Here is a 26,551-nt window from a genome sequence, read left to right on the forward strand (position 1 = left end):
TGTTTCTTCGCCTCGGGTTTTTCACACTTCTCTTACTCCACGTAGTGGCATACTGTTGATCCTCCTCTGATTTTCGCCCCTTGTGTTCTCCTCGTTTTTGTATTTTGCTTTTTTTTTTTTCTTCTTGAATGAGGATGGAATAATTTTTCCTGTGGTCTCCACTTTAAAAGATGATGTATTTCAGAACAGATGCAAGTCAGTTGTATGGAATTACTGTTTTTCTTAGTTTATTTGAATGTACTGAAAAATCAAAATGGTTGTGTTTTTGTACCTTCCTTCCCTGGTATGCTAATTTGACTGTGAGGCCTTTGATCAATTTGTTATATGAGTTCTATACCTTGAGGTCAAAGACACTGTTTTCATAGAGCCATTACTGACACTAGAGGGTTGTCACCTAATTTAAAGTTTGAAACTTATACCTTTTCTCTATATTTTTAGAAAGACCAGGTGTGAAATAGAGGAAGGGATAAAAGTATCATTGGCCAATGTTAACATGCCCATGTTGGTGTATAAATACTAAAAGTTCCAGAAAGTGATAAACTAAATGATTATATTTGGCCACATTGACTATTTAACCAGTTTCAGTTTTCTGGATGTCTTATGGTAAAATTTTTTTAGTTATTATAATACCCTAAATACTGCCTGTTCCTTTTGTTGGATGTCTTTTACATAAGCACAATCTAAAGTTTTTTCATCTTGAACTCAACCATAGAGATTTAAGTAATCTATGTCTTTCTGCATTTTTTAATTGAGAAATCTGAGGGATATAAGCAAAAATATAGATTTTTCATGATATACTTTAAGGGTAACAGATGGATTTGACATATTGAACTCTGAAAAGTAAATTTTGATGTGTCAGATCTGTCAATATACAAAGGAGACAATGGTAAGAGAAAGAAGGATTTTTTTCATGAAAAATGAAAGAAAAATACATATGTGTTGTGCCTTATAAGTCATTTGAAAAAAGGAAATGAAAATGTAATACTTGAAAGAACTTAGGAAACAAAAAGTTCTTCTCACTTTCATTGACAATATAATTTATAATCCACGGTCTGGATTTCTGTATTTTTTTCCAGTTCAAAGGTCATCATGACTAACAGCATGACTACATTGAAGTTTTAAGTTTCATTCCTTTAGAAAAACTAACCTATAAGGTATACTGCATGCACCTCACCACTGAAAAAAAATGCATACGTGTTGTTTTCATAGTAGTTTTATGTGGTAGGCTCTAGGTAAGAAAATAAAAAAGGATGTCTTTCAGGATACCAATTATTGCAATTTCAAATCCCATTTTCCTCCAGACTCCCTTTTCAGGTGATTAATAGGGTAATTATAACTTATTATCTGGGATTTCACTTTTACAAGTAACAAAATATAGTAAAGCTTGAGCTTGAAATGTTGGCAGAACCTACTCTGGCTTCTCAACACTGAACATGCAATTGAACTCAAATTAAGAAGGTCAAGAAGGGCTTTTTTGAGAGACTCTGTACTTTGTCAGATGTATTTATTCATGTGCATAGGATTAGAATTCATAAACATTTTGCCAGTTTTTTTTTTTTAAATGCTGTTTCTTTTCCTTGTTGTTCTTGGCTAGGCCATGTCAATACAGCAAAATGCTGCTTCATATGACTTATTATCAGCAGAATAATATGTATTACATAACCCAAAGGGATTGTAAAATCAGCAAGAACTCTTGGCTCCGCATCTCAGTGTAGATACATAAATGGGTACCACAAACAGTTTTTTTTTTTTTTTAATTAAGTTATCTGAGTGTCACACCCCAAATAGGCATTTGTTCTTTTTAACTGTGTTTTATCATGAAAGTGATCTAATTAGCAAAACATCTCTTAACTATTCTTTTGAGAAATATGCACAAGGTCAGTCAAAATAATATACTATTGGATTAAAACTAATTTGAGCATGGTACAGGAAATTCCTTGAGGCAAGTGATTTTTGAAGACATACCAGAAGTCGTCTTTTTTTTCTTGGCAAAGTTCAGAGCTTAGATTTATCAGTCCAATCACTCTATGATGATTATTTTTAAACTTCTCTAATGAAGCACTTAGAAACTGAGCAATAAGAAATTAAAGTGACTTGTCTAAATGTGAAGAATCAGGTTGTTTGGAATAGCATCAGAGATACTTACGTGAACAGTCGCGTGGTTTCTTCGTGACGGTAATAGAAACATCTGTGAAGTTCTCAGAGAAACTGATTTTGGTGACTGGCATTTGTGCTAGCTGGCCAATAAGGTCACAGTTGCTTTAAGGCTGTATTTGCCTAGTGTTATGCAAAGCCAATTAGCAGCACCCTAGGTTTCTGCTGCTGAAAGAAATTTTCTTAAGAGGTGAGAAAAGCTTAAGCAGTTGGCATTCCTATGGAATTTAAAATGAAAACACTGAAGAATTTAGGTAAAAAGAAGAGAGGACAAAGAGAGAACATGACTATTAAAAGACCACCTGTCAAAACAGAATAAAGGACAGTTGTAAGCTTGTTAGGAAAGAAAGAAAACAAATTGCCATAGACATGGAAGCTGTTGAGATGATGCTACAGCTCGGGTCCTGGAGGTTCCACACTTGGCATCTGAGTCTATAGCCTGTCTTTTCTTAATCTCCCTCACTCTTATTAAGGTTTGGCTTCTAGGCCTTTCTCCCTCCCTTCTCTTCCTCTCTCCCTGCTGCGTCCTGTTGACTAGGCTCAGCTGCTTGGATTTCAGCAGCCGTGGCTACATTTAGTGATTGTGTATGTTGATAATCCTCCAAGATGACTTTTTTGCTCCAAAGGTGCTGAAAAAGTCTCTTGAATTGACTTAAAAGTGTTGACAACCACCACTGAGGTGGACTCTTGAGGTGGTGTGTCTGAATTGCTCATCAGGGGTGTGTTTGTATTAGATTGTGAACGGAGAAGTCATTTTACCATATTTTTCATCCTCCAGATTATGTATGGCTGACTCCATTGGGGAACTGGTGTGAATCTGGGAAAATTTACAAGCTCCTAAATAGTTGCAAGTCATGAGTAGAGAAAGTGAGAAATGAATACAGGGAAAATAATCCAGAATAATCTTTTTCACGGTCTTCTCTTATACTTCGAAACCTGTTCACACTCTGAAAGAGACTGTATGGCTAATCTTAAGAGTTAAAATGTTTTAGAAAATACCTTTTGAAGATACTCTCTATTGTAGATGTAGCATGTGTATTTGTATTTCTTATAAGCTTATGAAAAGTAGAGCCAATGTAATTGTGGAGTTTTCTGCTTATTTAGTTTAGCAAATGCCAGTTAAAGTAGAAGTTATCTGGATAATTCAAAACTGCATCATGCAGATCTTCTGTACTGTTTGTCTTTAGGCTTTTCAGAAGGTGTTAAGGGGATTGTAGACGGGGAACCTGGACACTTCATAGAGTCCTGGTTACCAATAAAACAAAGAAAGCATTTCTTTTCAGTGGTGAAGCAAATATGTTATGACATTCATTTATCCATCTGTTCATTAAATAGTCTTATTGGACTTAAATTTATACCCATAAGTACTAATACAATAAAAGTAAAAGAAATATAAACAAAGTATTTGGGAAATGTAATGTCAGACTCTTTACTTTTAACTGTTTAAGGACAGAAGGATATTTTAATAGAGGAAGTAACTTTTAACTTTGGTCTTGAATAAAAATTATAATTTGACAAGCTAAAATCTAAGCAAAGGAGTTCTCTCTTATAATAGAGATACCTAGATAAAGATGTTAGGATTTCTTGGAATTGTGGATGGCTCTTTTTTGAGTTTGTTTTGATTTTGGCAGAGGAGAGACTACTTCGAGTGGAATAACAGTAAATAATGAGACTGGATCAGTAGAGTGGAATACTGTAAGGAATTAGAATTCCTGTGGAAAATATGGGAGACTTGAACAAATGAGTTTCATTCTTGGGGGTAAAATAACAAAACAGTGTATGATTTTTGAATAAGGCAATCTTATACCAAAAAAGAAAAAAGTTTATTGAGGAAGTAGGTTCGATTCCTGTGTAGGGAAGATCCCCTGGAGAGGAGGGCATCACAATACATTCCAGTATTCTTGCCTGGAGAAATCCTTGGACAGAGGGGGCCTGGTGGGCTATAGTTCATAGGGTCACAAAAGGTCAGATATAACTGAAGCTATTTAGCATGCACGCATGCATTGAGGGAAATAATCATTAGGAACAATTTCCCTCAATTATCAACCAACAAAATGACAGTCTTATCAGTGCAAATAGGGCTGGGTTTTTTTTTTTTTAATTAATTAATTTTAATTGGAGGATAATTTCTTGACAATATTGTGGTGATTTTTGCCATACATTGACATGAATCAGCCATGGGTGTACATGTGTCTTCCCATCCTGAACCCCCCCTCCCACCTCCCTCCCCACTCCATCCCTCTGGGTTGTCCCAGAGCCCCCACTCTGAGTGCCCTGCTTCATGCATCAAACTTGCACTGGTCATCTATTTTACACATGTTTCAGTGCTATTTAGAGCTTCCTCTCAATGGCTCATGAGAGCTAAGTGTGTGTGTGTCTCTACTCAAATCTCAGTTCAGTGATATCACATTGTTAGCTTGAAATAAGCCCTGGTGGGAGTATTTACACCATGGCAATCAGCAAATGCTATTAATACATATTACAGCTATTTTTGAGTCAGCTGTTAAACATTTAGCACTGTACCGCTGCTACATGATATGAAATGGGTCTTCTTAGCAGAAAAGTCAACATTTCAAGAACAGTATAGTAAAAATACTGTTCTACTTAACAAAAAGTTAAACACATGCAAATCATCAGACCCAGAAATGGAAATAAAAAAGCAAGTGAGGGTAAGACAAACAAGAATCACAGACAATGAAACATGAGGCCTAACAAAGTGTAACTATCAGATTTAAACTTATTTTGTAAAACAGGGACTTGGAAACAAGATTTTTTGCTTATAAAATGAATTAAGCTTTTTTTTTTTTTAATCAACTATGGATGTCTAGATTATGGACATTATGTTAAGAAACTATATATAAAGCACTGACTGTGCATCCCTTAAATGTTACTGAAACTTCAGTTTAACATGCACCTTTTAATCTATGTAGTATTTTCCTAACTCAGCTGTGCATTTTGAAATGTTTTCTCATTATATTGCAAAGTTACACTCGAACCTCAATGTTTAAACAAAATATCAATAGTCTGAATTATGCAACTATTTGTACTCATATCCTCTTTCTAACAGACCATTATTCCTCCTCCATTTTACCTGTAAGTTTGTTTTTAATTATTTAGTTATTGTCACAGATGCTTAAATATGCCACTATGTCCAAACTTTCCAGTTAAGTATCATGGAATCTGTGGTATACTATTTGGATATGATAGTAAACAAAGGCACTTCCTTATGGTCTTCCTCCTTCCATTCATTGGCTGATATATTGTGTAAGCTACATTTCTCTGAGCTGCAATAGCTTTAGGTAGAACTCAACCAATAGAGTAATAACCACTGTAATAATCTGTTAGGCTAGCCCACTTGTTGCTGTTGTTTTTTAAAGGAATTCCTTCAGTATCTCCTGTGAATTAAATGGCCATGATTGTACCCTTTGCCTCTTGGTCCTCCTGATATTCTCATAAGATATGTTAGGTTTATATCACTTCCCTTGGCCAGAGATGTTTCTTTATTGCTGTGTGATGTTGCCATAGTCTGTATGAAGGTAGGTTGCAGGCAGATTTCAGTCTGAATAATCTCAGTAGTCTGTCAGTATAGTAACTTGATGATCTGTAGAATCTGTTCTGATTTACTTTTCCCCCCATCTGTTTGGTCAAGGATTTTAATGACTCCAAATGAGTAAAAGGAGTTACTTGGAGAATGACTCATGAATCACAATATGGGTAAAATTATATCCAGATTTACTTAAGCAATCAAATTAAACATATACAACTAATTGCAGACATCTCTAAGATAATTATTTAAATGATAGCTGGGTTTTAACCACCAATCCCTCCTCACTAGGGAATTGAAAATAGTTCATCAGCATGGAGGGTCAGGTCTATATGACAGTCTGCTGCCCTTATCCTTTTGGTCTTGATCATCATATTCTTCCAAAATTCCACATTATCTTTGGTCCTGACAACTGAACACTTTCTTTGTTTCTTTTCTGAGTTGCTTTGCATGTTATGGGGGACTTTCAGTTCCCTTTGTAAGTGAATTTGTGGCCTGTATCTAAGCATGTAAATTGTTCTTGCTGCAAAATCTACAATCTCACTTTTTTTCTTAGATGTGCCATTATGTAGTAGAAAAAGCATGGACTCACGAAGTAGAAGTAGACTTAGTTTCCCTATTCCCTTATGCTAGAAAACATATTCTCTTTTTAAATTGTTTTTAATTATTCAGTATAATATTTATCCAGAAAACTGGTTTAGGCATGAATGTACAACTCAGAAATATCAATAAGGACAATAATTTCAGTACCTCAATAGTTCACATACACACTTTCCCAATCAGTACTTCCTTTCTCTTTTCTGAAAGTAACCAGGTTTTTAGTTCCTAACAAAAGATTTTAATTTACCTGTTCCTGTTTTTGAGATTTATTACATGAAATCATACTATAGACACACATTCCTTTGTATCTAACTTCTTTTCCTCAACATTGTGGGATTAATCCATGTTATTGCAGCTAGCTATGGTTTCTTCATTTTTATTATTAGATTCTGTAAAAAGAATTTCCAGGACAATGTCATGATTTATTTATCTATTCTACTTTTAATGAATACAGGGAATTTTTTTTTTTAGTTTAGGGACCATTAGTAACAGTGCTGTGATAGACATTTTATATATCTTTTTTGGTACATTGCTGAGTAGTATGCCTTTTACAGGCTTCCTAGATGGCTCAGTGGTAATGAATCTGCCTTCTAATGCAGAAGCAGCAGGTTTGATCCCTGAGTCAGGAAGATTCCCTGGAAAAGTACCACTCTAGTATTCTTGCTTGGTAAATCCCATGGACAGAGGAACCTGACAGGCTAAAGTCCATGGAGTCACAAAAGAGTTGGACATGACTTAGTGACTAAACAACAGTAATGTGCCATTATATGTATGTACCATAGCTTCTTCATCCGTTCCTCTGTTGACAGACATTAAGTTTGCTTCCATGCCCTGACTATTGTGAACAGTGCTGTAATGAACATTGGGGTACATAAGGTTTTTTAATGTGAATATATAGTTAATCTAGTACCATATATTGAAAAGACCATTCATCTCTTATGAGTCAGCAGTGGTGTCTTTCCACATATATACATGGAGACTCTAGCCTTCTCCCCAGGTCTCATTTCCTATCCTTGTGACATTGTCAAACTGTGTTTACTTCATAGTGGTATAGGAAATCTTGATACGTGGTAGAAGAAATCTCCCAGATTGTTTTTCTTCAAGGCAGTCTTGGTTACATTTGTCCCCTCTGTGTTTTTGTATGCAATTTTAGAATAACCTGTGCAATTTCATACACAAGTGTCAGTCGCTCAGTTGTGTCCAACTCTTTGCAACTCTGTGGACTGTAGCCCACTGGTCACTTGTCCATGGCATTCTTCAGGCAAGAGTACTGAAATGGGTAGCCATTCCCTTCTCCAGGGGATCTTCCCAATCCAGGGATTGAACCTGGGTCTCCTGCATTGCAGGCAGATTCTTTACTGTCTGAGCCACATAAATATATGGATTTAGTTCACCATTAAAGGCAGAGATTATCACATAGTAATAAAAATGCTGTTAAAAGGCACACTTCTTGTGATGTAATGACAAAGAAAGTTGGAATATAAAAAGTGAAGAAAAATTTAAGCTACAGAAATGTACAAAGGAAAGCTTACATGGTTATACCAGTATCAGTTAAGTGAACTTTAAGACAACAAAAACAACTAGAGATAGACAGTTCACGGTTCAAATATTCTATTAACTGGTAACATAAAAAATTCAAAGTTATAATTTACTAATAGAACTTCAAAATATACCAAGAAAACATTGAATGAAACAAATTGAAGGAAAAATTATACTACAATCAGAGTAATAGATTTTAAGATACCTCTTTCAGTAGCTGATAAAGAAGACAGTAAAAAAGGGGAGTATGTATAAGATTTAAGCACCTCAGTAAAGATGCCTTAATTGAAATATATAATCGGCTATATCCAGTAACTGCAGAATATCATTCTTTCCATGGACACTTGTAAAGTTTTCAAAAATGGATTATATTTGGGGATGTAATGCAAGTTTCATTAAATTTCAATTAATTGATTTCATGCAGAGTATAATATCATAGTGAAACTAAACTAGAATATATATTACATAACATAAACAAATAGAAAGATATCCCACATTCATGGATTAGAAGATTTTATATTGTAAAAATGCCCCTACTGTCCAAAGTGAGCTAGAGATTGGATTACAATTCCTATTAAAATCCCAATCGCATTTTTTACAGAAATAGAAAAAAAATTCTGAAGTTCATGTGTAATCACAAAAGACCACAACTAAAAAAGCAATCTTGAGAGAGATGAGCAAAGTTGGAAGCTTAATGTATCCTGATTTCAAAAAAATTACAAAGCTACAGTAATCAAAATAGAAATAAATCCTCACATATATGTCAACTGATTTTCAAAAGAGTGCCAGGAATGCAAAATGAACAATGATATTGGGGAAGCTAGATATCCACTTGTAAAAGAATGAAACTGAACCTTTATCTTACACCATACACAAAAATAAACTGGTAAGAGTTAAATACTTTAACACAAGACCTCAAAATATATAAATCCTAAAAAGAAAATAAGGGTTAACTTTCATGACTTTGCTCTTAGCAATAATTTCATGGATATGATGCCAAAAGCACTGACAGCAAAACAGAACAAGCCAGTGGGACCCCATCAAACTAGAAAGCCTCTGTACAACAAAAAAAAGACAATTAACAGAGTAAAAAGACAGCCTGTAGATGGGAGAAAATATTTGCACACAGTGTATCTGATAAGGTGTTCATAACCAAATTATATAAGGAACACTTAACAGCTCAGCACTAAAATATAATAAACCTGATTTTTAAATGGGCTAAGGACTTGAATAGACATTTCTCCCAAAAAGATAGGTTAATACAAATCACCATCAATTATTGAAAACTGCTTAGCATCACTAATCAGGGAAAAGTATGTCAAAATCACAATGAGATATCACTTCCATGTGTCAGAATATCAGGATGACTATTATAAAAAATGGAAACAGTGAGACTTTATTTTCTTGGGCTCCAAAATCAGTGCAGCCGGTAACTGCAGCCATGAAATTAAAAGACACTTGCTAATTGGAAGAAAATCTGTGACAAACCTAGACAGCATATTAAAAAGCAGAGACATTACTTTGCCAACAAAGGTCTGTATAGTCAAAGCTACAGTTTTTCCAGTAGTCACATATGGATGTGAGAGTTGGACCATAAAGAAGGATGAATGCTAAAGAATTGATGCTTTTGAACTGTGGTGCTAGAGAAAACTCTTGAGAGTCCCTTGGACTGCAAGGAGATCCAACCAGTCAATCCTAAAGAAATCAACCCTAAATATTCACTAGAAGGACTGATGCTGAAACTCCAGTACTTTGGCCACCTAATATGAAGAGCCAGCTCACTGGAAAAGACCCTGATGCTGGGAAAGACTGAGGGCAGGAGGAGAAGGGGGTGACAGAGGATGAGATGGTTGGATGGCGTCACTGACTCAATGGATATGAGTTTGAGCATACTCTGGAGATAGTGAAGGACAGGGAAGCCTGGTGTGCTGCAGTCCATAGGGTTGCAAAGAGTTAGACACACCTGAGCGACTGAACAACATTATTAAGGAAAAAAAAGAAAAGACAACAGATGTTGGCAAGTACATGGAGAAAGTAGAACTTTTGCACTCTGTCAGTGAAGATACAAAATGGTGCAACTGCTATGGGAAAGAGTAGAGAGGACCCTCAGAAAGTTAAATGGAGAACTACCATGTGATCCAGCAATCCCACTTTGGGATATTTATTCAAAAGAGTCAAAGTCAGGATCTCAAAGAGATATTAGCACTGTGAACATTGCAGTGGTATCCACCATAGCCAAGATGTAGACACAGCTAAATGTCCATTGACAGATGACTGGATAAGTAAATGTAATAGATACATACAATGGAATACTAGTCAGTGTTTAAAAGGAAGGAAATTCTGCACTATGCAACAAAGTGGATAAACCTTGAAGATACATGTCAAGTGAAATAATCCAGTTGCAAAAAGACATACATTGCATGATTCCACTTATATGGTATATAAAATAATTAAATCCATAAAATCAAAGAGTGGAATGGTGGTTATCAGGGGATAAGGAGAAGGGCAATTGTGGAGTTATTAATCCGTGGGCATAAGATTCCATCAAGCAAGATGAATAAGCTCTAGAGTTGTCCTCTACAACATTGTACATATAGTAAGTAACGATGTATTGCATACTTAAAAAAATGTGTCAAGTAGTTAGATCTCATTTTAAGTATTCTTATAATACAATTAAAAACAAAATATTGATGATACAAAATAAAAAGATGAAGTATAAAATAAGGCTAAAAAATAAAGTGGTTGTATAATTTGAAATAAAAAGACAATTAGAAAATCTCCTATATTTGGAGATTTCAAAATACAGTCTCTCATGTGTCAAAAAATATCATGGTAAAAACTAGTATTTTGAGCTGAATGATTATGAAACTATAACCTGAATTTACAGACAAATGTAAACTTTAAATGCCTATATTGGAAGAAAGCTTAAAATTACAGACAGAAACACAGAACTCAAGAAATTAGAAAATCAAAACACAAATTAAACATGAAGTGATTGAATGAAATATAAAGAAACAAAATAAAAACAAGCATACAATATATAAGATTAAAAATGTTAACTTTTAATTCTTTGAAATAGTTCTCAACATTGATAGAATTCTGAAAAGATTGGTATTACCAGGTCTCTGAATGAAAAAGGGAACTTTGCTAGAGATTTTAATGTTTTTAAACGGATTATAAGATAATTGTTTTTAAAAAACCTCATGGAAAAGAAAGTTGAAATTCTATTTGAAATGGAAAAATTCTTGTAAGAATATAAGCTTGCAAAAACTGAATCAAAAAGACAGAAAATTTGAACACTACTATAATTAACAAAATTGAATCTTCAATACTAAATACACCTACAGAAAACACCACGCCTTCATCAGTGCATTCTGCTAATAATTGATATTGTTTTAGAATAAAGGAAAAGATGGGAAAAGAATGCTTCACAACTGGTTTTTTTTTCTGAAACTAGTATAATATAGATACCCAAACTGAAAAGAACTTTATAAGAAAAGAATATTACAGGAAAATCATGCTCATAAATATAGTAATTAAAACCTTAAAATATTAGTAGTTCATCATTATCTTAAAAACCCCTAATTGTGTTTAAGCCACAAATGTAATATGTTAACATTCCAAAATTAGTTTTTATAATTCACCACATTAACGGGTTGAAGAAGAAATATGACCATTTCAACAGATGTTTAAAAATTAATTGAAAAATTAAACACTGAGTTATGAACTACTTTTGGTAAACTGGGAATAAAAGGAAAATTTATTAACTTGATAAAGGTTATCTATAAACATTCTATCATATGCATCAAATTTAAAGGTGAAATCTGAGAATTTTTCTTTGAAATAAAAATCATGACAAAGGTGTCCACTCTTACTGCTTCATTTTACCATTACATTTGTGGTCCCAGACAGTGCAATAGGATAAGAAAAAGAAATTTAAAAATAGTAAGATTGGAGTGGCATAAATAAGTCATTATTCACAGGATATGATTGTATATTTAGAAATCCTGTACAAAATCATTTATACATTATTAGAATTAATAAGTTTAACAAAATTGGTTAATTTAAAAAGCAGTTAAAACATCAATTAAAATCAATTATTTTGATTTAAAAATGAATTATCTTTGTTGATTTTCCAGCTCTTTTAGTCTAAAAACATGCCTTGATTATGGCAGGCAACTAAGAAGAAGGATCTGCTCCATTTAGGTCAGTTGATTTTGGAGAGCTACATAAAGGCTATCTCCCCATGTTTTGAGGTTACCTGGTGGGTCAGACATTAAAGAATCTGCCTTCAATGCAGAAGACCTAGGTTCGGTCTGTGGGTTGGAAAGATCCCCTGGAGAAGGAGATGGAAATTCACTCCAGTTTTCTTGCCTGGAGAATTCCATGGACAGAAGCCTGGAAGACTACGGTCCGTGGGGTTGCAAAGAGTCGGACATGACTGAGTGACTAACACTTTAACTTATTTTCTTTTTCCCCATGTTTTCTTCCAATTAATCCTTTCTCCATTCAGTCAACATTTTTTTTAATGCCTATTATATACTAGGCCCTATCTTTGCCTTTACATTGGTTACAACAAAATAAAAGTATGACATACATAGCTGATTACAGTATGTGTGTTGAGTAAACCAGAGTATTTGTGTAAGGAGACAAAGAGGTGGAAGCAATTTGCTCTATCAGAGGATTTTAGAAAAGAGGTCAGAGCAGGCAGTGTTTGTGTTAGTCCTTGAATGCTTTAGTAAGGTTTCAGTTCAAAGAAGGATGGGGAAAATAAAATTCAGAGGGAATAGAATAAAGGTGTAAGAGTGTAAAAATACTTGGTATATTTGAGATATGTAATATAAAAGCTTAGTTCAAAGAAGGATGAGGAAAATAAAATTCAGAGTAAACAGAATAAATAAAGGTATAAGAGTGTAAAAATACTTGGCATATTTGAGAAGTGTAATATAAAAGCTAAGATTAGTTTGTAGATTGTTTGCTTGGTTGATGTGTGCATCTATCCTCACACACCTGTTATATTTTGCAAAATCTGATTAGCCTTTTTTTCTGTTCTTTTCTGAATCATGAAAATAATAGAGATGATTTCCTTGTCTCTTAAGTACAAAGTAAGTTTTGGGCTTCTCACAGGATACCCTTGCCTATTTCCGTTAGTGCATCTTCCATTAGTGCCAGCTAAAATGATTTTTTATATTTTAAATGAGCTGGTTCTAAAGAATCTGAAAATTATTTATTTGCAACATGATAATGGCCACAACTTGTATGGTGCATTAAAATAGCTGTAGTAGTTAGAAATTACATTGTATGTGCAACTTAACAAACATCTGAATTGTATCAGTACAGTATTGTAACTTTCTGTAAAAGATGTAGAAAAATAAATATCCCTGTACTGACTCTGAAAATCTATATAAAGAATTGCTGTAATGATTGCATTTAAGCTTTAGATACAGGAACTCTTAAACGAGAGCTTCAAAAGTCAAGAAGTTGTTTAAAATCATCTAGTATATCTTACAACTATTATTACTTGATGGAATTGTGCAACAAAGATGACAGGATAGGTGTGTGATATTTCCTACATCTGCATCTGTTTTATCTAGTATAAAACATGCAGAAGTTCTTGGGTTTGCATAAATTATTGCAATACTTCCTTATTTATCTTCTAATAGTTCTTACTAACATTGAGTAGCCCTATTGCCAGTATTTTTGTGATGTATTATCAGCCAAACTAAATACATAATACAGCTTTACTGTACTCTTTTTTTCTCCAAATTTATAAAATATGACTATTTAATATTTTATTACAGCTGGCTATTAGATTTTACTAATAATGACCAATACTCATAAATATTTATAAAATAGATGCTTTAGTCACATGTTTTAGTGCTTATAATTGTGAATTATTAAATCAGCAAACTCTTGTAGAGAAGATAATTCTGTGGTCCTCTAGACAAGGTTTTAATTTTATGAAAACAGAATCTGAATGTTGCTTGCCTTCTTGCCAACTGAGAGTATTACCCATTGCCTTCTCGGCAGAGCTACTAGAGAAAAAATAAAGAACCTACATTGAGAACTCTGTGAATTCAGCTCTGTCTATGTGTATACATTCAAAATGAAACAAATTGGGCAATTTACTGAAGGTTAAATCCTCTAAATGACATTCACCTAAAACACGCAGGAAAACAGTTTGGGAGGCTTAAATTATCAATGTAATTGCCTTAATTCTCTAGGCTACTTTCATAAATAGACACAACTTTATCGTATCTAACAGACGATTCCAAATTGGAGGTTTAGGGTTGTTTGTATTTTTACTCTTAACACCCTGAATCACCTTTATTTTCTACATAACCTAAGTCCTAAAAATAGCCCACAGACCTAATGTGAGAGCATTCCAGAAATGAGGTTTTCACATTAATGCTCTGCCCTGTAGCTTTCGTTCCAGTAGCTAGTGCCTTTCAGGTTTGTCAGCATTTTCACCCTGAAGTTGCAGGAAAGCTTTTTTAAGAACCAAATATGCTGATACAACATTGTGCCTTTGTTCTTAAGTATTCGAACACAGAATGATATTTCAGAACGTTTTATTAGGAAGGTCTACCTGATTTCTATTAAAAATTTTTCTCTAAGCCCCGAGACAGAAGTGAAAGGAAAGATTATTTATGAGCAAGGTAGCTCAACCCTGTCTAATTCTTGAGTAAGAGTTTTCCAAGTAACCTTCCGTTTATGATTCAGGAGTTCCTCTGAGTTAAGAGGGTGTTACTAGGTAGGGTAACATTTTTTTAAGATACTATCTGAAATACCAAGTTTTTTAAAAATGATTTTTAACCAATTTTAAGTGTTTAAAACTGCAGAACGTTTCACTGCCTGTGGGTTTTTTTTTTCCCCTCTTGCCAAACTATATTGCAAGTAAACCTTTTGATGTTTTAAAAGTTTTTCTTAGGCAGCTAAGAAAAACACCCTGGAAAGTTATATTTAGTGAATCTACCCACGTATAAATATCCCTGAGCTAGTCTGCTATCCTATGGCATCTGGAAGAAAGGTGCTATTGTTGTAGATTCCATGACTGAAGTATAGAATAATCAATTCAGAGAGACCCTGGGGGGAAGATTCACTCGCATATGCTGTGGAAACTTGGAATCCCGGAGCTTTTTATATTCTTTTTTTTTTCCCCTACAGATGAAGGGATATAGATGAATTCATGGTTTAGCACAATGTCTAATGACATCATTTCCCATTCTTGCCTTATAATAGTTTGGTATATTTGAGACTACTAGCTTTAAATTTACCAAAAAATCTTTTTTGTGGTTGTCAGTCCCTTTTTTACTATTACTTTCCTTGCTTTCTGGGTCACAATAGCTAGACAGATATTTTGTTTGCAAGTGCTCTGGCTGTGCAGTTCGTCCGGCTCCACACCAAGCCATATCACCAAGGTATTCCCCAGGGATGCATCATCAGATTTAGTTCTGCCAGAACACTCCATAAATTATTTAAAGCTCTTCTTCATTTCTTTCGAAACAATGTTTGCCGAGCTTCCCCATGAAAAATCAGTGTTATTCCAGAAGATCAGGATAGATTTGCAAGACAGAAATTTGTCCTGTGCTTCCACCAGTATCTGCATAGATGTGAATACAGTGGAAGCCTAATGAAAGTGTGCAGTTATTTTATCTTTGGTAAAATATTTGAAAATTTTCTCTACTATGTATTCAATAGCAGTTAAACAAGAGCAGCTATGTCTCGTGGCTTTCTACTATGACACAGCCAAACATAAAGTAGTTAGATGCAAAAACACTGTGAAAGTATGAATAATAGACTTCCCACCTTCTGTCTACTTCTGCTTCCCTGAGGTTTTGTCTGCAGGGCCCAGCTGCATGTACACACATGATGGAATTAGTTCTGTGAGTAACCTACACAAATTACACAAGTAACTCGGATTTTTAAATACGACTAACACACAGACACACACCTGCTTCAGGGACTTCATAGATTAGTTTTGTGACCAACAGAAGAGCCCCTTGGAATTTAATTATATTGCTGCAAAATGGAAAATGAAACTGGCTACACTTTTGGAACTGATATCAGCAAAATGTTAATTAGTTCTTGGAGCAAGCTTTTTTTTTTTTTTTTTTTTTAAGGTTGTTTCGGTTTGGTTTGCTTCTGTCAAACTTACAAAGTCATAATGTCCTGCTCATGTTATCATTTGCTGTCCTTACAGCTGGAGCCACTTGCAGAAGATGTCCTCCACCAAACTCCAAATATGAATGCCGTCATTTCTCTACAGAAGATCATTGAAATTCAAAGTATGTCTTCAAATTTTTTAATAGTTCTAATGTACTTGTTAAGCATATATTGAGAATTGAGCACATGGAAAATATATTTGAGTTTTTCAAATATAAGGAACAGATATGAAGTAATTATAATTTGGACCTACTGTGTATTCATACCTAAATGTGTTATTGCCTTGCTTTTTACTATGGCAATCTGGCACTGATAACAAAGTTGGAAGACTCTAGATTTAGAACCTTGCTTTTCTCATATTTTCCAAGAGTGTTTGGATTTTTTTCCATTACTGCCACTAAGTATTTACACAGAACAACTAAATTAACATAGAAATTGTGATTATATTGTCCGGCTTTAACTGAGGTAAGTCATCTCCTAGTGATGTTGGAATTCACCAGTAATTTACTGGTTTTAAAGAAAAAGTTCATGAGAAAGCCTACCACGAAATCCAACTGAACAAAAAGGGAGAGTTAGAGACTTTTTTTTTTTACTATCCAGTTCCTTTCACATCAGTGTTATTTTATCAGGAATTTTTCTTTATAGATGATAACATGCATTAGCTTGCTTTCACACATGCATGTTCACATACACACACTGAAAGCAGGCACAAATTAATATAAAAGTTAGCATGAACGGGAAAACAAAATGGCAAAATTAAATGTGAAGGAGGACTGGAAAATCCTTAGTTTTGCCACTGTTTTGTTGTTGTTCAGTCATTCAGTCGTGTCCAACTCTTTGCTACTCCATGGACTGCAAGACTTCGGGCTTCCCTGTCCTTCACCATCTCGGAGTTTGCTCAAACTCGTGTCCATTGAGTTGGTGATGCCATTCAACCATCTTGTCCTCTAGTGGTCCCCTTCTCCTCCTGCCTTCAATCTTTCCCACCATCGGGGTCTTTTACAATGAGTCAGCTCTTCATATCAAGTGGCCAAAGTATTAGAGTTTCAGCTTCAGCATCAGTCCTTCCAATGAATATTTAGGATTGATTTCCTTTAGGATTGAGTGGTTGGATCTCCTTGCAGTTCAAGGGACTCTCAAGAGTCTTCTCCAACACCATAGTTCAAAAGCATCAACTCTTCAACTCTTTTATTGAAGTATTTTTTTTAAACACAGGTGGAGAAGCCACCTTCCATCTGTGCCTCTAAGTCTTTGTCTTTGCTTGCTCAGTAGTAATTTGGAGATAAGGTTGTGACTGGCATGTTGTGTAATCCATTCTTCTTGTGCTTATTCAGTGTAATCTAACACCTCACTAAGGTCATCAGTAGTAGAAAAATTATCTACTTTTTATACATAGATTCTTTTTTTCTATCTTTTTTCCTGCCATTGTACACACAGATTATTAAAAATCATTGCCCCTGTGTATATTATGTTCACATCACTTTCAATGAGCATTCTTAAGTACTTACTACATGTTGATACATGATAACTGGAGCACTTATCAAATCAAAGCACAGAGTAGGAACAAGGAAGAATTTTTAGTATTAGGAAGTTTGCGTTCCAGTGAGTGAGAGGCACTAAAATAGATCATTTTAATAGAAGTCACAGCGTGCACTGAATCATGGACAAGAAACAGTCCTTAAGCCCCTTTCAACCAGAAGGAGAAGCCCTGGAAAGTGAGGAAGGCCCAAGGAAGGTTAGAGGAAGACTCCTCGGCAGTGATAAGGCCTGAGCTTAGTCTTAAGGTCTGAACAGGATTTTGGCCAGGTGAAGAAACAGGGGATGTTCTGAAGGAAGTAACAGAAGCAGAGGATTAGTTTCACATAGGTGTAAAAACTCATGGTTTATATATGTCTTTAGAAACTACTGTTGGCTTTTGCATTGGATCTAACTTCCCGGTAATGACTTTGCCCTGCGTGATGTTTTTCCTTTCACCACTGACATTATTGTGTGGCTTGTGCAGTCTGCTTTAGCCAAACAAACCTGTTTGACTCTTGAAAAGAATTTACTGTACTATCAGAATTTCTGTGTAAGAATTCTGCCCCTGTGGATTCTGAATCTGTGTCTTCTGCTCCAAAATGCATTGCAAATATCCAACCCTGACCACTTCCCCCATAAAAATCTCTTTCCTCCTAAACTCATATTGAGCATTCCACCCAGTTCAGTTCAGTCGCTCAGTCGTGTCCGACTCTTAGGGACCCCATGAACCACAGCATTCCAGGCCTCCCTGTCCATCACCAACTCGTGGAGTTTACTCAAACCCATGTCCATTGAATCGGTGATGCCATCCAACCATCTCATCCTCTGTCATTCCCTTCTCCTCCTGCCTTCAATCTTTCCCAGCATCAGGGTCTTTTCCAATGAGTCAGTTCTTCGCATCAGGTGGCCAAAGTATTGGAGCTTCAGCTTCAGTCCTTCCAATGACTATTCAGGACTGAGAGCCCTTCTGGCCATGGGGTCCTTTGCAGCTGCCCAGGCTGCCTGTGTAGGAAGCTTGCCTTGAAGGTAGCCTTTGTTAAACAGGGCAGCCGCCTCTTCACTTGTCTCTGAGTGTCAAACAGGTGACTCCTTTTAACTTGAAGAGATGTTCGAATTTCCCCTCACTTCCTATCCCAGGTTCGGAAGATTCTTTTGTGCTGGGGTTTGGGACTACAGTATCAGAAAAGCAATAAATGTGGAGAAGCAGGCCTTGTAGCATGTGGGAAGCATTCAGGCAAGTTCCTCGACTGCCTTGTCCCAAGGCAGACAGCAAGGTGCTGACAGGCGTTATGTGGTTTTCTCTTTGAGAACTGAGCCCCCCAGCTGAGGGTATGCAGGTGCTGGAGGCTGTGATTAGCATTGGCCCTTTGCCTGGCCACATGGATGTGAGTATTTTGCAGCAAAGTCATCCCTGTTGTCCTGTCCTTGTTTATACTACTTACTTAGCTGAGAAGAAAAGGCCTTACAAGGCAACAGCAGGGCAACTATTTCTCCTGACAGGTAAAGAACCATCCCCCAACCCCCACTCCCGCCCCTGACAGGTAAGGGTCGGTTTCAGCTTAAGATGGTGGGTGTACACAAAGATCAGCCATCTCTGATGAGGGAGGTATGGTCAAGCAGTTTCATGTTTGCACATGCTCTTCACTCTGCTCACCAAGTCTTCTGCCTTATCCCTATTAAGTTTCCAAGACTTAGCGCAAATGTTGTCTTTGGGACACCATCTTGAATCGCATTCATCCCTATTCTAGATTAGGCGTATTTCCTGTGTGTTTCTCATGGCAGAGATTGTTTTTGCTAATGTTCTTTGTTTCCAATTGCTGTATCCTCTGCTGTGCAGTGTTTGAAATGTAATAGGTGTTCTGCAAACATTTGTTGAATGAATGAGTCAGCTAATACGTCAGTATTTACCACACTTTTTTTTTTTCTTAGCCCAGACTGACTTTTTAACTAAGGTTATACTCCTTGGTTAGCTCAAGCAGAACAAGGGATTAAGAAATGCAGACAAAATATCCATGAGAGCCCACTTCTTTACACTCTTTCACAACCCACAGTGATGAGTCACTTCTAAGTTAGAAAGAACATGAATTACTCATGAGCTAACCATTTCCATTGCTAAGCTTGGAGATGGCAGTTCTAAGAGTTGACTGGCCATCTATAATCAGCAACAAGCAATGCCAGGTAAAAAGTCAGCCCAGAGAAGGATACAGGACTGTCACAGGTTTATATCCTTTCCTGAAATCCATCCTAACAACTTGCAGTCCGTTGAACTCTTACCTTCTTCTAAATAATAAGGTGAGAAGCAAGGTTCCCAGATAGCATGTTCACAGCAGTCCTGGCCCATGATAACACTTTCACGGATGCTGAAAGGAAGAACCATGAAGTGAGTTTTCCATAAAACTAAATTTATATAGTTTGAAAGACTGTAATTTTAAGTTTGAGAAACATATAATGAATGATGTTGATACTGATCTGTGAAACCTCAAAATATGGAAACCACAAGTATACAGTCATGGTTTCCTTTTATTTATTTAAATATTTTAGAAAGAAGAGTACTCCTTTTAAGTGTCAACCAACTTTGTAGACCTCCTGCATGACCATAGTGGTAATCACAGTATCTTTTGATTTGTGGACCAAGAAAATATATATGTACACAAGGATTTGAGGATTCTTTGAAAATTTTGCTGCAGCCCTCCAGTGGTTTGCAGCTGACAAGTTGAAAAACACTAACATAGGGGATTTAAAAATAATATGTGTATCAGTATAATCCTCACCAGACATGTGGCAAAGAGCTAGCCACTTAACTTTCCTAAGGAATTTCCAGAGAAATTACTTGACATGTCACCACACTGCTTTTCTAAGGTGCTGCAAGGTGTCCAAAAAATGTCAAATCAGAAGCAGAGTCATAGAAGAATGCTAAGAAGTTTTTCCCTTTTCCCCCACTTTCATCTCTCTCTCACTCTAGGAATTCTTCCCTTGTTTAGTAGATTGGGGTCTTAGAATTCCTTATTATGCCAACCACAGCAAACTGATGACATAGGTCAGAATGAGGAAGGAACATTATTTGCAATGTCACCATATGATCTTGTCAGACTTGTGTATCAGTGGAGAAACAACATCCATGTCTCTTGCACATGAAATTTGTCAGCATGGCTAAATTTATCTGTATTTTTTTAAACTCATACACAGGACACACAGCATTATTTATGGCAATGAGAATTGCATATGGTCTTCTGAATTTATCCAGTTTTTGAGACCAACATGAAAAGGGATATGATTTTCCCATTGTAGGACAATATATACCGTGTAACTGTGTAATTGACTGCAAGGTAGTTGGTTATCCACATCGTTCAGGCAGCTACAATGGGCAGAGCACACCCTGTCCCCATTCTAGAGAAGTAAAAATGGAATACAGTTTTCTTTGGGAGATTAGAGGCCGGTATAGTTGACACTGTCTCCTTGTCAGAACGCTACTTAATTTATGTTTTTATATGTTATTGAGTGAGTCACTTCCTCCTCCTCCTTGTCCTGTCTGTGGTGGTTCTTTCCTTTTCCTTCTTCTCTTCCTCAACACATTCTTTCTCTTCTCCCCCTCTTCCTTAATCTGCTCCTCTTATATTATATTATTATATCCTCTGTTCAGAAATTACCCTTAAAAGTAACAAATGATTTTGGAAACAAATGGAGGGATATTAATTTTGTTGATTTCATTTTACTCTATTTCCATTGGAGATAACCCCTGGGAATACAAACACTGTTGGTGTTATATTAGAGTGGGTAATCAGAGAAGGTGCTATCCAATTATCTTGATGATTAAGATATCTGAATAGTAATTAGTGAAAAAAAGACTGTTAAACGTTAAACTTTCTCTAGAGATGACAGCATCTATTCTTCTCATATGTGAAATACCATTTTCAGCCATCTCCTTCCATTATTTTAATATGCTCTACCTGCCCCCTTCCCAAGAAGAAAAGGTATTTATGTAAATACCTTTTATATCAGATGATCCAGGAGAAAATCAGATTGTTTCTAAGTTGAAAGGAATTTGTATACATCTTGTGTTGTGAGGAAATTGTCCAAGATTTTGACCTCCTGGGTCTATGCACTTAGATTAAAGGGTTGTCTCCCCAGATTGCAACAAGCACTGCATAAATCATGTCAGAGCCCTCTAGCTTCTTGACTCCACACCCAAACGCTAACCCACACTCAGTTTTTCTTCTCTCTTTTTGTTCCTTTTCCTTTTGATTTTCTGCCTTTTTTTTCTTATCTCCCTGTCTTTCCCTCTCTCCTCCATCTCCATGCTGTTGAGACCCAATGTTGAAAATGGACTTTTTAACTCATAAGGATTTGTTGATTTATGTCAAGCAGAGAAGGAACATGATAAAACCTACATTTCAAAAGATCACTCTGCCTACACAGTAAGGATGAGAGAGAGCAGGACTTACTGTCAGATGTAAGCAATTTAATTCAGAAGTGATGTTGGCTTGATATAGTATTTAATAGGCATGGAGAGGATGAATACTTCTAAGTTTCAGGTTGGACAACAGAATAAGTAGTGGTTTCACTTCCTGTGGTGGGGAACAGTAGGGGGAAAAATGTTCAAAAGGAAAGATGAATATTAAGAAAAAGAAACTGCTGATCAGAAGGCTTGAGATTTGGGGGACCCGTCTTTAATATCAGTTTTCTTCACAGAGAAGTTATGGAGGGATATCGGATGAAATTATTTACACAATGCAAACCCTGTAAGCTGATAGCAAATAAATCACAATTACTGAGTGTTTTCAGCGTGCCAGGCACCGTTTAAAGTATTAAGTATTAATGTGTTAATTCATTTAATCTACTTAACAACCCTATGAGATAGTCACTGTTTTCATTCCTCTTTTACAGTCAAGTAAACTGAGGCACATCTAGATAAAACACTGCAAGATCACATAGTTACTAAATGGGCAAAAGCAAGCTCACAAATCAGGCATTCTAGCTCCAAAGTCAGTGGTCTTTGCTATTATATTATTCTAGCTCAGAAAGATACTCATTCCTTTCGCTACCTTGTATACCCTTTTCCCCATTTCATCCAAACGTGACAGTTTTAGAGGGAAAATCAATTAAACTGAAGTTTTGGAGTTTTGGACATTCTGGTTAGTTGAGGTTTAGCCAGAGTCAGTTCTAGAAGGGCAATGCCAAATTGCGAGGAGCCATGGAGCTATGAATCCACTTTGGAGCCCCTTGTAAACTTGCAAATTACATCTAATCACAAAAAAATGCAAGGATTGGCAGAATTTCAAATCCCTGCCCTGTTGAGTTTAAAACCCTGACTGTTGTCAGGTGTGAGCTGCTATTTGTCATAGATTTTTTTGGCTTTAGACAGAGGCCTTGACGTTGCAGCCCTGGGCCAGGCCGACCTTCACTGAAGAAAAGCAGCGTTAGACATTTTCTCACTATTAACCCCGCCATCCTTGCTTGTCTCAGAGCCAGATCAGACTTGCGCACATGGCTTTTTGAAAGTTGATTTTCAATTTCTTATTAACCATTCTCCTGAAATGTTAAGAGCTGGATTATTGTTTGGTGGAGCACTAATACTAGAATATACCAAAATTAAAAGGAAAACCTGCCATCTGCTTAGAGACTTAACTTGTCTGGAAATTTTTTTTAAATTCCAATTGCATCTGTAATTATGAGTTTTCTTTCACTCACATTTCTACTAACGCAAAACTAATCAAATCAAGAATCTAAATAAAACTATGTATCTTTCTTGGACTGCAAACTCTTTCAGGACAGAAATGCTTTCTGATTATTTTCTCAGCTGTTAGCACCCCGATGCACTTCACACACACCTGTGATACCATTCATTAAGATAGGGTGTGCTCGAAGGTCAAGTTTGTTGAAGACCATTTGTTAGGTATTTACATATACATTATACACACACACAAGCACAAACATAGGTTTCATATGACCTCTAGTTCTCCTACAATGCTGCAGTGCATAATTAGTTTCCTCATCTGGTTCATGAATAAATTGAGGTTTAACAAGTTTAAGTCGCTTGTTGGAAGTCTTTCAGCTAGCAGTGCTAAAACCAACATTTGAACCCTGGTCTGGTTATGCTTTCAAAACTCACTTTTTTTCTGTTGAAGTATATGACGTTCCTGGTTCCACCTCATTTCACAGATAAGAACAGAGTTCCACCAGACTTCCTATTCCCAAGTATCCCAGAATAGACACTAGAATAGACCTGTTCCAAAATGTAATATCTTCTGCATACGTTAAAACAGACCATTTTAATCCATTAATGGGCTTGCTAGAATATAAGGGAAAATGAAGGACAAAGAAAGCATAAGCTGAAATTTAATAGGGAGGAGCAAACAATTGTTGTTCAGTCGCTTAGTAAGCAGTAAGTAACACAAAAAGGGAGAGCATTCCTGGGGCAAATGATGATGTCAGTGCTATAACTGCACAAAAAAGCCTAAGGTGTGTGTAAGAATCAGTAATACGAATTTGATAGATACTAAAGAAGTTTTACCTTCCTCCTTGGTTCTGGAGGAAGCAAATGCAATTCCTTTCTGAGGGAAAGTATCCTTAATTTAGGCCCTAACTGTATGCAGAGATCAACTTCAACAAAATATGACGTCAGATAAATACATATGTACATATTTAAATAAATGAATAAAATCAAATGTACAAGAACACAAGTCACTAGGGCAAGTCCTCAGAAAAGAAGAACAAGAGAACAGTAAACCTTATTTGTGGGGTTAAAATGGAGGAGGGTCTCTAATTTCAAGTAATAATAATAATAGATTAAAAATGCTCATTTCTTTCACTCCTCTGTAAAACTCCACTAAAAATTAAGAGGATTTTGTTTTAAGACATACACTCACAGGGATAAATAATCCAAAAGGAAATAATATGAACCTGGAGGACAGATGACCGTCTGTTACTGTCTGGTTGTTGTTCAGTCACTAAGTCATGTCCGACTCTGTGACCCCAAGAACTGCAACATGCCAGGCTTCCCTGCCCTTCACTGTCTCCTGGAGCTTGCTCAGATTCATGTCCAGTGAGTCGGTGATGCCATCCAGCCATCTCATCCTCTGCTGCCCCCTTCTCCTCTTGCCCTCAATCTTTCTCAGCATCAGGGTCTTTTCCAGTGAGTCAGTACTGTCTTGGTAGACCTGAAAAAATCAAATCGTAAACCAGTACTGCAGGCCTATCTCTTCCAGAGGATACATCAGACCCACAGAATTGTTGACTCACACGCATAAAGCTTACGTACTTTTATTTCACTTATTTCTTAAAAATTTTTCCTAATTCATTATCCCTTTCCTTTCTTCACTTCTTTGTCCAACTTAAAAACAATAATATTTAAATTTGCATATCTACCTTTAATTTGCCTTAAAAATCTTACCCTTTGACCTTACCAATCTAAGGAAATCTCAACCCTGAATATAGTCTTCAAGGAACTGTCTCTAACATTGGACCTAAATGAACAGGTCTGCTTAAGATTGTCGTGAATCAGCAATTTGACCTCGTGTACATTTCTGATCAACAAACTCAGGTGGCCCTATTGTGTTTCTCAGGTCAGTTTTCACCGCCTCTCTCAAACTACCTTTTCAAGCCTCACTCTCCTCAAACCATCCAGCTCACCTTTGCCTTCAATCTCAGCAACAAACTTTTATTAGAATAAAATGCAGCTACCTAACTGCTTTCTTTGAACTGTTCATTCTCATCAACAATTAAACACCTTAAAAATCTCTCCTCTTAAAATCAGACACCAACAACCTCACTTCTTACCATCCCTTGGCTCTCAAACCCTCCAGGAGCAAATTCTTTAAAAAGGTTTCTATCAAATTATCTCCATTTTAGCAGCTACAAATCCCTGTCGGAACCACTGTATTCTCTTTGCAGTCTTGCTATGGTCACCAGTGGCATTTCTACTGCTCACTTTAAAAAGGGATTTTATTAAACTGTTTATTTTGAAATAACTAAGTTTACAGAAGAGTTCCAAATATAATACAGAATTCTCTAAAAGCTTCCCCTGGCTTCCCCTAAGTTAACATCTTGCATAACCATAGCACTATTACATAAACTAAGAGATTAACAGTCATGTAATACTGTTAACTAAACTATAGACTTTCTTTGGATTCAACCAGTTTTTTTCAATAATTTTCTTAGTCTGTTCCAGGATAATAAACACATTGCATTTAGTTGCCACGCCTCAGTCTCCTCTCATCTATAACAGTTCTTCAGTCTTCTATACCATTTTTGGCCTTGACACTTCTGAAGAGTACTGGTCAGTTGTTTTGACAAATGTCTCTCAGTCTGGGTTTCTCTAAGGTTTTTTCATAATTAGGTTGAGGATATGCATTTTGGTAAGATTGCCAGAGCAGTGATGTGATATCATTCTTAATGTGCCAGATCTGTAGCACATAATGTCAGTTTGTTTTATTACTGGCAAGGTTAACGTGGGTCATTTGATTAAGGAGATCTTCGGTGTAAAGTTAGAATATCTCCATTTAGAATTAATGAATATATCGGGAAGATACTTTAAGATTATGCAGACATACTCTTTCTCCTCAAACTTTTGCTCATTAATTTTAGCAGCCATCAGTGGCTGTCACCTGCAAAACTGATTATTCTGTTCCAGTGCCAATTTTCTATTTCCTTTACTCTGTCTTCATTAATTACTTGGAAATTATCTGTAATGAAAAGCTCTCTTTTCTCTTTCATTTACTAATTTATTCATTATATATTTATATCAGAATGGATCTCAGGTATTTATCATATGGGTTATAACCCAGTACCATCATTATTAATTTTTTTGTTTCAATTGTTTAAGCTCTGGCTATTCGGAGATCTTTTAGACTGGTTGCTATGTCCTTTTGACTTGGCTTAAGACAAATACACTCTTAACATTCCAATCTCCCAAAGTCTTTGAATCCCTTCCTTTTCATTAAACCAAGGCAGGTTTGACATTTCTCAGTCACTTCCTGTGGGCCACTTTTTGGTCCATGTTGTAGCCAACCAACCAAACGAGCTGTTGGAACT

At 36.0% G+C, this 26,551-nt stretch overlaps 1 protein-coding gene across 1 annotated transcript in view; it reads left to right on the plus strand.

Annotated features, from left to right (window-relative positions):
- The window catches only part of HDAC9 (histone deacetylase 9), a 980,387-nt gene that overhangs the window by 925,307 nt on the left and 28,529 nt on the right, over positions 1-26,551 (plus strand). The window contains exon 25 of the mRNA XM_043462784.1: positions 16,041-16,125. Within this exon, the coding sequence (XP_043318719.1) occupies positions 16,041-16,125 (85 nt within the window). The remainder of the gene's footprint in view (positions 1-16,040; positions 16,126-26,551) is intronic.

Source organism: Cervus canadensis, chromosome 3 (assembly GCF_019320065.1).
Source record: "Cervus canadensis isolate Bull #8, Minnesota chromosome 3, ASM1932006v1, whole genome shotgun sequence".
Taxonomy (NCBI): Eukaryota; Metazoa; Chordata; class Mammalia; order Artiodactyla; family Cervidae; genus Cervus; species Cervus canadensis.